Below are 11,960 nucleotides of genomic sequence, written 5' to 3' on the forward strand. Positions count from 1 at the left end.
AAAAAAACGAAGTCCAGATGACATGATTCAACCTTTTTTGTTGTTATATACCTGGATGACTGAGAAAACAAACTTTGTGATTCTGGTAGACTGTTGCGATGACCTTGGATTTAAGAAAGCAGAGTTTACCAACACCTGCACTGGACATTGCACCCCAAATCATGACTGACTGTGGATATTTTATGCTGGACCTCAAGCAGTATGGGCTCTGTTCCTCACCCTTCTTCCTCCAAACCCTCGGACCTTGATTTCCAAATGAAAGGCACACTTTACTTTCATTGGAAAGAGACTCTTCCTACGTTGGCTCAGGTTCAGAACTGGCTTGACCCGAGGAACCCAACAGTTGAAGCCCATCTTCCGGATTCGTCTGAATGTGATAGTTTTTGAAGCTGTGACTCCCGCCTCATTCCAAGCTTTCTGGATATCTGCCAAGTTCTGGAATCTTCTCTGTTTGATAATCTGCTGAAGCCCACGGTCATCTCTTTTGCTGGTGCATCTTCTGCCACATTTTGCCCTTCCACTAGACTTTCCATTGATATGCTTGGACACAGCACTCTGTGAACAGCCAGCATCCTTAGCTATAAACTTTTGTGGCTTACCCATCCAAACCATCTCAGTCTGGCCTCTATAACTTAATCTCCCAGTTGTTAAACCTGTGCTGTACCTCTGATTATCTCAGTCCTAATCTTATCCATCCTTGTCACTCCTAAGGAGAACCTCAACATTTTCATTTCTGCCACTTCCAGTTCTTTCTCCTGTCTTTTTGTCATTGCCACTGTCTCCAGACCATACAATATAGCTGGTCTCACCACTGTCTTGTAAACATTTCCTTTGACCTTTGCTGACACCTTTTTGTCACAAATCACTCCTGAAACTTTTCGCCATCCATTCCATCCTGCCTAGACTCTTTTTCACTTCTTTACCACATTCCCCATTTTCATGGACAGTGGATCCCAAGTACTTGAAGTCCTGCACCTTTGTGACCTCTGCTCCTTGTAGTCTCACTGTTCCACCTCCTCCCTCTCATTCACACACATGTACTCTGTCTTACTACGGCTGACCTTCATTCCTCTTCTTTCAAGTGCATACCTCCACCTCTCCAAGTTCTCTTCCACCTGTTTCTTTTTCTCACCACAGATCACAATGTAATCTGCAAACATCATAGTCAAGTCAAGTCAACTTTATTTATAGAGCACATTTAAAACAGAACCTGTTATCAAAGTGCTTAACAACAACAACAACAATCAATGAGAGTAAAATTAAAGAGAAAAAAATACAATACACTAATAATAATAACTGAAGAATTAATAAAAAAGCATTTAAAACATAGGGTCACAGATAAAAAAAAAAAACCAACCCACTAGATCAATTTACACTGTGTGAAATGCCTGCAAGAACAGATGTGTTTTAAGCAGAGATTTGAAGTGAGGAATGGAGGTGGCCTGCCTGATGTTGGGGGGCAGGTTGTTCCAGAGTTTGGGGCCCATGACTGAAAAAGCCCGATCTCCTCTGAGCTTCAGTCTTGTTTATGGAACAGCCAAAAGCCGCTGATCAGATGATCTCAGGGCCCGAGAGGGAACGTAAGGTTCCAGAAGCTCAGAGAGGTAAAGGGGTGCGAGGCCATTTAAGCGTTTGAAGGTCAACAGAAGAATTTTAAAGACTATCCTTGTACGAACAGGGAGCCAGTGAAGGGAGGACAGAACTGGTGTAATATGTTCAGACCTACGAGTTCCGGTTAAAAGCTGAGCAGCAACATTCTGGATGAGCTGAAGACGAGAAATGGAGGCCTGGCTGACCCCAGCATAGAGTGCATTGCAATAGTCCAATCGAGTCATGACAAAGGCGTGGACTAGTTTCTCAAGGTCAGGTCTGGACAACAGGTAGCTAAGCTTGAGCTTAGCTACCTGTCTGAGTTGGAAGAAGCTTTTCTGCAGAACAGAGTTGATTTGTTTGTCAAACTTGAAGTCAGAGTCTAAAACCATCCCGAGATTTTTACCAGACTGCTTAAGATAGGGCTGAAGAGAGTCCAGGTTGACAGGATCAGTGGCGGCAGTTGAGCTAGGGCTAAAGACAATGACTTCAGTCTTCTCATTGTTAAAACTTAAGAAATTTGAAGCCATCCAGGCCTTAATGTCGTCCAGACATTTTAACAGAGGGTGAATGGAGCAAACGCTGGTTTCACAGGCAGGTAGATCTGGCAGTCATCAGCATAGCAATGGAATGAAAGACCATGTTTCCTCAGGATGGACCCCAGTGGAAGCAAATAAAGTGAGAACAGAAGGGGCCAAGAATCGAATCCTGTGGGACCCCGCAAGAAAGAGGTAATGAGGCGGATATATTATTACCAACCTTGACACAGAAACTCCTGCCACTCAGGTATGAGCGAAACCATTCTAATGCAGCGCCTGTGATCCCAACCCACTGTTCCAGCCGTGATATAAGGATACTGTGGTCAACAGTATCAAAAAGCAGCAGTAAGGTCCAGGAGCACAAGTACCACAAATTGACCAGAATCGTTTGATATCAAGAGGGGGAGTGGTGGCGCAGAGGTTAGAGAGGTGGGCTTGTGATCCGAAGATCGCCGGTTCACGCCCCGGCCCCGACAACATCAAAATTGTGGGTGGGGTAGGTGAAACACCCACACTTGCCCCCACCCTCATTCGCCCCACTCTGGGCCCATGAGCAAGGCCCTTAACCCCCACCATGTGCTCCCTAAACAGGTCTCTCTTGAAAATGAGTTCTCGTGGCTCAATGAGACTAACCTGGATAAATAAAGGCTAAATGAAAAAAAAATATATATATATATATCGTTACAAACCCTTACTAATGCTGTTTCAGTGCTGTGGAATTGCTTAAAACCAGATTGAAAAATCTTGAAGATTCTGTTCTCATTCAAAAACTTGTTTAATTGAATGAAAACTATTTTCTCCAGGATTTTGGACAGGAAGGGAAGTTTTGAGATTGGTCTGAAATTTGAGCAAGGCGAAGGGTCAAGTCCAGGTTTCTCAATTAACGGATGAACTACTGCATGTTTGAAAACATCGGGAACCACACTTGTTACAATACTACTATTTTCAATAGTAAGAACAAAGGGACCAATCGTGGGAAGAACTTCTTTGAAAAACGACGCAGGAATGGAGTCAGCAGGGGAACCGGAGGGTTTCATCTTACCAACGACTTTGTTTAGAAATGGGAGTGAAATGGGTTCAAACTGTCTGAAGACAGCTGAGCAAGGGACAAAGACAAAGGGATCAGTTGTGGACTGGGGGATGGATGACCTAATCAACTCTACCTTATCAGCAAAGTATCTGGTAAAGTCATTGCAGATGTCAACAGAGGCCTCCATGCTGGCAGACTGAGGCACGTTTAAAATGGAATTTACGGTATTAAAAAGAACACGGGGATTATAACTGTTTGAAGCAATGATTTGGGAGAAGTATTTGTTCTTTTCAGATTTAACGATGCTCTGATAATCTTTCAAACATGTTTTTAACATAATAAAAGAAACCTGTAATTTGTCCTTTTTTCCACTTGTGTTCAGCTCTCCTGCATAGATGTTTGGCTGCTCGAGTGGTCGTGTTCAACCAGGGGTGTGGTGCCCGCTTTGGTCGCCTGATTTTTAGCGGGGCCACAAGGTCAAAAAACTTAGAGCAGGTCGCATAATGCCTACTGAGCAGCTCCTGCGTACTAATACAGGAAGAGGTTTCAGAGACTGAGACAGCATCAGTAATGAATGCAGAGGAAAAAAGAGCAGCGGTTGAAGAGTTAAATATCCAACAACTCTTGGCTGGAGCGAGGGATTTCTGATACTCATGAATAACAGAGGTTTCAAATGAAATGGGTTTGTGATCTGAAACAATAGCATTCCCAATTTCCAGATTAACCACAGATAAACCGTAAGACAGAACTAAATCAAGTGTATGACCCTGTTGATGACTTGGACCAACAACATTTTGCACAAGGTTGAAAGATTGTATCAGATTTAGAAACTCCTGCACCAAAGGCTTGTCAGGATAGCAAACATGTACATTAAAGTAATTTAGCAGTATTCCAGACAGAAAGTCAGAAAATTCACTTATGAAGTTTTTGTCCATAGTCCATGGGGATTCCTGCCTGACCTCATCTGCCATATGCCACTCCAGATTTCCTCATGCAATACCACACCTCCTCTCTTGGCACTCTGTCATATGCTTTTTTTAAAACCACAAATACACAATGGAGTTCTTTCTGACCCCCTCTGTACTTCTCCATCAGCATTCTCAAAGCAAAGATGGCATCTGTGGTGCTCTTTCTTGGCATGAAACCATGTTGCTGCTCACAGATAGTCACCTCTCGTCTAAGTCTTGCTTCCACAACTCTCTCCCAGATCTTCAATGTGTGGCTCATCAACTTAATTCCCCAGTAGTTGCTATAACTCTGTACATCATCTTTGTCCTTAAAAATGGGCACCAGCACACTTCTTCTCCATTCCTCACCCTTGAATATGCCAATGAATATTTGAGTCAAAAACTTCACTGCCATCTCTCCAAGACATTTCCAAACCTCCACTGGTATGTCATCAGGTCCTACTGCCTTCCCCTTTTTCATTCTTTTCATAGCTTTACGGACTTCACCCTCACTAATCTTTCCCACTTCCTGGTCCACAGTTTCTATGACCTCTACTTTTCTTTCTCTTCATTCATTAGCTCCTCAAAGTACTCCTTCCATCTTTCTGTCACACTCTCCTCACTTGTTAGAACATTGCCATTCCTATCTTTAATAAGCCTAACCTGCTGCACATTCTTTCCAGCCTTACCCCTCTGTCTTACCAATCGGTACAAGTCCTTCTCGCCCTCTTTAGTGTCCAGTCTCCCAAACAACTCATTGTACGCCCTCTGCTTTGCCTTAGCTACTTCCCTCTTTGTCTACGTCCCATCTCCTTATATTCCTGTCTCCTTTCTTCAGTCCTCTCACTGTCATATTTCTTCTTGGCTAATCTATTTCTTTGAACAGCATCCTGCACTTCATTATTCCACCGCCAGGTTTCCTTATCATCCATTCTCTGTCCAGATGACACACCAAGTACCTTCCTACCTGTCTCTCTAATTACTATTGCTGTAGTAGCCCAGTCATTTGGAAGTGCTTTCTTACTACCCAGAGCCTTTAGCCATCAGGGTGCTAATGATCCATTGTTAGGCTGATGGTCCTTCTTGAGCATGTGATCAGCTGGTTTTGGTTGTCAGCAGCAAAACTGGTTGATCCACTCTGACACGGTGCTATTTAAGAGACTGAGCTGAAAACAGCATCTCAGACTGAGGAAGTCTCTTGGATGAGAGACGAAACGTTTCTACATTTTTTTGTTGTTTTGCTTTGTTTTGTTTTTTTGAATGTCCAGAGGACCAGATTTAACTTTTTTAGATTTATTTTTTTATCTTTGTTATTGGGTAAGAGGCACTTTCAGAGGGTGACAGATGATTATTTATAATAATAGTACTAAGCTCCAGGAGATAAATCAGTTTGGGTTTGACAGTCAAATCTCTATTTTTCTGTTTGCTAAGGTGTGTTTGTACTGACGGTTCTTTTATGGATTGATATTCTGGTTCTCTTTATTATGATAGTAAATTTTACTGGAATAAACACAAATGTGTGCACACCGACCTCTTGAATGGGACCGCATTCCGCAAAGCTTTCTCCACATCAGCTACAGAGGCCCGGGCAAGTTCAGCCACAGTGCAGAGGCCTTGAGCGTAGAGCGCTCTGGCTCGTGTCGCGTTCAGAAGAGAAACCCTGACGAGATCGACGAGTTCCCTCTGGACTCCAAAGCTCAGCCTGGTCTGGTACTGAGACAAAAGCAGCTCCATGTTGTGCCAACCCAGACGCGTACAGAACACCGTTATCATACCTGAGGGGGTGAGAAAGATGTAAATTGTCCTGGTTTTCTTTATTTGGATGTAAGACTGTGTTGATAAAATGTTGATCCAGAGAAACTGCATGTGAGCCACAGGTTGATATCCAAGCTGCTTCTGACACTAAAACATAATGAACCATCTTACAGCAACTTGACATCTAGAATACATGACACAATCATTCCTAATTCTGGAGTTACTGTTCTCATTTACTGTATTCATGTTCAGAGTTTAAACCCAGAATATTAAACAGTGTAATGCTGCTGATTTCTGAAACATGTGCTTTGTGCAACCACACAAGACAACACTCAGAAGTAAGTACCTGCATATGTGGAAGCAGACTGCTGGAGAGACTGTAGCTGCCCACGGCTGCAGTTGTATTTAGATGCAACAGCTCCCAAAGGAACCTCGTTGACCAGATCTTGTAGTACAAGAGTCGTGAAAAACCTGTGGAGAGATTTAAACGATGGTTCTTCAGTGGACATTTCCTCAGAACAGGACTGGTTTATTTGAGGTTCTGAGCCAAAGTAAATCTTCTTCACATAAAACAGTTTGAACAACACAGAACATGCTCACAAACTCTCTCAATGAGACAACAAGCAGCAGCTGGGGTGAAATGTTACAAAATCATTTACAGTATACATATAAGAAACCATCATTATTTAAACTAATCTAGAATCTGCTCAATACAATTTTCAATCACATATCACGTGGACAAGCGAACCAAAAATGAGCAAAAATACCTTTATTTATACACAGGTCAAATATATGAATGGGTATGTAAATGACAAAATCACCTCTCGCTAACTTTTATTCATGACCTCGGTGGTCATTGATCCAGCAGAGAAACCAGTTGATCCACTATGAGAAGGTGATATTTATAAGGCTGAGCTGAATGCAGCTCCTCAGACTGAAGAAGTCTTTCAGATGAAAGACGAAACGTTTCTACAATTTGTTTGTTTTTTTGAACCGTCCAGAGGACCTGACTTATCTTTTGTAGATTTTCTACCTGGATTATTGAGCATGCATCAGGATAATGACCTCAGTGTTTTCAATCAATGTGCACATAATAATGAAATTCAGAACGAAGTTAAGTGAACTGCCACCCAAATCAGATTCATGTAAGCTTCTAGTAAAGGTACATGAACTGACCAGGATAGAAAGCAAACCTGACGACTGACCAAAAGATTACATCATTATATCATTCTCACCTCCGGGACCTGTGCCCACTCTCATATGTAGCATGTAGACATTTAGGGTTCTGGGCAAGAGTTGGGGGGGTGAACGGGCACTGCCTGCTCTCTGGGGAGGGGGTGGGTCTGTGCCAGTCTCCACCTCACCCCCCCCCCCCCCATTTTAAACGCACTACATAACAACATGCATCAACATCTTATTTGAGTGGGGGAGGGAGGAGTTGGGTCTTCCAGCTTTTCTTAAACCCTCATTCTCTGTCTGACATTTGGGGTCGGGGGAGGGGGTGTAGGCTGCCTGGTTGGGGTCTGGGCTTTGGGTGGGTATTGGGCATTTGGGGGCGATTGGGGGTGGGGCTGGTGCTCCGGTTCTCCCTGGATTGTTTGGATCCTTTGATCAGGGTCCCTGGTTCTGATGGCCAGTCCTTTGGCTGGGGTGGCTGACGGGTTCTGGCGGGAGGTCAGCTGTCGTTGTGTGTGTGTGGTCGTTGGTAGTGCGTGGCGACGGTCGGGGGCGTGGCTTCACTTCGACGGAGTGCTGGTTGGTCGGCCTGATGTGACATTCACGGTGCGGGGTGCTGTGTGTGTGTGTGTGGGGGGGGGGGGGGGGGGGCGGAGGGTGGGGGGTGGGTGCGTTGCGGTGGGGGGGGGGGGGGGGGGGGGGGGGGGGCATAGGTGGCATGCCGGGGCTTCTCCGGGCCTGTGGTGTGGGGCTTTAGGGATGCATTGGTGCGCTGGGCTGACCTTCCTCCCTGCTGCTCTGGCCCCCGGCCTGGGGCCTGCTTGCGGTCACTGTTGGGCAGGTGGGGCGCATGGATGGCCCAACAGAGGCTCTGTCGGGCTGTCTGTGTGTGCCTGTTTGTCTCAGGTTGGGTTTTGGGTGGCACCCCTCTCTTGGACCAGTTTTGGCCCCCCATTTGGTGGGTCGTGCTCCCCCTCCGGTGGTGGGCTCCCCTGCCGCCGGTGCATTGGAGGCTCTCAGCAGCTGGGGCTGGGTGGTGGGGTGTGTGCGGGCCCGCCCTGGTGGCTGCCTGCTGGGGCCTGGGTGCCCTGGCTCTGTCGGGGGGTGGTATGACCTCGGGACTCGGGGCTTGGTGTCCATGGCTGGATCCACTCTGGAGGGGCGTGTTGCCGGCGGGGCTTGTTGACTCGTCTTTATGGTCTCCTGGGGGTTTCTGCATTGTGGTCGCTGGGGATCGCCCAGGGCTTCCCTTTGCTTCTCTCTCTGGGGGGTGCGGGTGTCCCTGTTGGGTTACTACCGGAGTTCCAGGCTTGGGGGCCGCTGTGTGTCTGTGGTTCCGGTCTTCCCTGTGTTACCTTCGTGTCCTGTGGGGACGGGTATATGGGTCCCCACATCCACTATTGAACATTTTTATGAGAAACCTTATAGTGATAAGCATGCTCACACAGGTGTTTAGATTCAGGTGTTTATCAGATACACACTCAGTTGGGTTGTGGTGGCCATCAAATATATATTGTATTACCATGTACTGTATAAAATACTTTCTAATGATGTTATAACTATCATTATATAAGTTGTTTGTTGTTGTGGTTTCTTGGTTTTGTCGGGGGTATTTTTGTTTTTTTGTTTTTTTCTTTCCGCAGGTCTAGAGGCAGACTTCAATGATGTTGATTTGTGTTCTCTTTATCCCCCTCTCTCTCTCCTCTATTCCTATCTCCTTCTTTACATTTTAACTCTTCTCTCACTTTTCTGCTTTATCTTCTTTGTTTTCTGTCCCCGTGTCCATTACACAAACCCAAAGCATATTCTAATAAAATTTAATTTATATATCAAGTGGAGCATTAAGGCCAGCCATAATGCTCTGCTTGTGAAAGTAAATCTGTTGGGCTTCACTTTGACACTCAGACAATAATTCTAAGTGTCACAATGCCGGACAGGACAAAGAAAAAAAAAAAAAAAAGATTAAAACAATATCCAAAAAAGTTCAATCTGGTCCTCTGGACATTCAAAATAAACAAAAAACAAAACAAAGCAAAAAAATATAGAAACGTTTCATCTCTCATCCAAGAGACTTCCTCAGTCTGAGGTGCTGTATTCAGCTCAGTCTCTTAAATAGCACCTTCTCAGAGTGGATCTACCAGTTTGCTGCTTTGTGGATAAGGTGAGGGATGTCATCATGGAGACTGATGAAACTATGGTCTCTTTTGATGTCACATCACTCTTTACGTGCATTCCTGTTGATGATGCAGTAGAGGTGGTCAGTTTAAGATTAAAATCAGACACCACTCTGAGCAGCAGGACCACGCTTTCCACAGAACAACTGTGTCAACTCTTGAAACTGTGCCTGCAGTCAACCTACTTCACATATGGGGAGCAATATTATAGGCAGAAACATGGGTGTGCTATGGGGTCTCCAGTTTCTCCTATTGTTGCCAACCTGTACATGGAGGAGGTAGAAAAGAGAGTCTTGACGTCCTTTTCAGGGACACCACCAAGTCATTGGTTCAGGTATGTTGACGACACCTGGGTTAAAATTAAATCTCAGGAAGTCCAACATTTTACTGACCACATCAACTCTGTGGATAAATAAATCAAGTTCACACGAGAAGATGTAAAAAAAAATGGCAGGTTGGCTTTCTTGGACTGTGAGGTCTCAGTCTATGATAGAGGACATTTGCAAACCGAGGTGTACCGCAAACAAACCCACACAGACCAGTATTTGCAGTTTGACTCCCATCACCCTTTGGAGCACAAGTTAGGAGTCATCAGGACTCTGTATCACAGAGCAGACAGCATCCCCACTAACTCGGGAGCCAGGCAGAAGGAGAAATCCTACACAAGACAGGCTCTAGAGCAATGTGGATATCCTAACTGGGCCTTCCTGAAAGCAGAGAAGAAACCCAAACAGGACTCCAGTCAGCCATCAGGTGAAAAGGAGGAACCCAGACCCACACCAGTGGTCATTCCGTATGTTGAGGGAGTATCAGAGAAACTGAGACGTTTATTTTCTAAACATAATGTCCCTGTGGCTTTTAAACCCCAAAATACATTATGGCAAAGACTGGTTCATCCCAAAGATCCAGTCCCCTGGCACAAACGTTGGTTACGTACTGTAACCCCAGATTCTATGAGTATAAGCGTAGCCCTTTAAGGCTGTCGCTCAGAGGTTTTATCCCGTTATGCGTAGCATTGCACTGAAAAAATTTAGTCCACGCCAATTTAGTGGGCCCCACCCGGTCCTTATAAATTACGTTGAGCGGGAAATCGGCTCCCAAAAAAGCTTTTTCTTCAGCCATTTAGGAGCCAGTGAGGCCCGACGCTTAAAGGGCTAGGCCTATACTCATAGAATCTGGGGTTACAGTACGTAACCAACGTTCTATTTCGTTTAGGCTTTGCCCTTTAACGCTGTCGCTGATGGGTTAAGGGCGAAGCAGATGTGGTCCTCGCCTCACTGGGTCCATTTGAACACCGTATGAAGCAGAAGCTTACCCAAAAAACGTCTTGCCACTCAGCTCCCCATGTACGTAATTATGCATTGCGTAATTATGTGTGCCATGCACAGACGGATGTTGTGTAACTATGCGTTCTGAATGCATGAACGCCCCGGAAAACTTTTAACGGGGAGGGAAAAGTGCTGAACGGAGCCATAAACCAACCGGTTTACGGCTGAACCGTATGAACAGATTAATGATAACAGGAGAGCTGATTATTAATCAAATTAAATGATTGGTAACAATAGTCGTGAAACTGATTAGTGACAATAGAACCCAAATAACAGTCACAACTTGTGACTGATAACATCTCACACTGTAATGCATGCAGACAGATATGAGTAAAGCAGAGTTCCATGAACAACAATATTCATTTTGTAAAACACTAAAGACAGAATGTGTCATGGAACGAGCCGACACATTACATAGATAAAGCGAATAAATGAGCAGGGTGTTGACCACGCGGCCACAGTGCAAAATGTCCTGCATTGACATACATTATGCAAAGCAGTCGAAGATGCGATACCCCTGGTCGAGTGTGCTCAGGAGGCTCTAAATCTGAAGCTCTGTAGGCTTCAGAAATGGCCTCACACAGCCAGTGTGACAAGCGCTGGGTGGATAACGGACGACCTGCAGATGCATCTCTATAATGCACAAACAAATGTTGACGCATTACAGCTGTGCACGCTATGTAACCCGTCAACGCCCGCACAGGACAGAGGAGATAAAAAGACGCTACTTCTTCTGATCTGTGTGAAAGGGGGGGGACCCCTCCAACGATATCACTCTTGATTAAAAGAGCTTGAGATGTTTTAGGCATAACAGCTGGGTTGGTCTAAAATCAGCTGAGCTGCCGTCAGCCTGAATTCTGAGACATGACGGAGCGAAAGAGAGGGCAGATAAAACACTCGCTCTCTTAACGGATGTTAAAACCAGCAGCAGGGCTGTTTAAAGAGACAAGAATTTAAGTGGAACCTGATCCCAAGACTCAAATGGAGCTTTGATCAGGACCTGCAGGACCAGTATTAAATCCCACTGTGGAACAAGTGGGTGTGAAACAGGCCTGCGTCTCTGTACCCCTTTTTGAAAACGCTTCATCAGCGGATGATTAAAACCTGTTCTGTCTCAGAAACCTTTGTGTCAGGAAGAGATGGCTGCAGCGTACGTTTTAAACGTGTTGGATACAAATTTCTGTCCATCAGCTGCTGCAGAAAAGACAGTATGCCACCTAATGGACATGAGGTGGCCTCTACACCCTTCTCTGTACACCAGCGCTGAAAAGCTGTCCGCTTTGATGTAGGGGTGCACCGATTTCAATTTTCAGGCCGATCACCGATCACCGATTTTTTGAAAGCCTGAACTGCCGATTCCGATTTTGGCCGATACCGATTTTTTTTTATAAGCAACAGTGTCAGGTGTTACAAGATCACAA

The 11,960-nt window shown here is 45.1% G+C and overlaps 1 protein-coding gene across 1 annotated transcript in view; it reads right to left on the reverse strand.

The window, feature by feature from the left end:
* polq (polymerase (DNA directed), theta) overlaps window positions 1-11,960 on the reverse strand; it is an 81,466-nt gene that overhangs the window by 39,279 nt on the left and 30,227 nt on the right. Inside the window, exons 17-18 of the mRNA XM_037674352.1 lie at window positions 6,208-6,332; window positions 5,638-5,881 (exon numbers count right to left, since the gene is read on the reverse strand). Of these exons, the coding sequence (XP_037530280.1) occupies window positions 5,638-5,881; window positions 6,208-6,332 (369 nt within the window). The remainder of the gene's footprint in view (window positions 1-5,637; window positions 5,882-6,207; window positions 6,333-11,960) is intronic.

This window comes from Nematolebias whitei, chromosome 3 (genome assembly GCF_014905685.2).
Source record: "Nematolebias whitei isolate Nwh7 chromosome 3, NemWhi1, whole genome shotgun sequence".
In the NCBI taxonomy this organism is placed as follows: domain Eukaryota; kingdom Metazoa; phylum Chordata; class Actinopteri; order Cyprinodontiformes; family Rivulidae; genus Nematolebias; species Nematolebias whitei.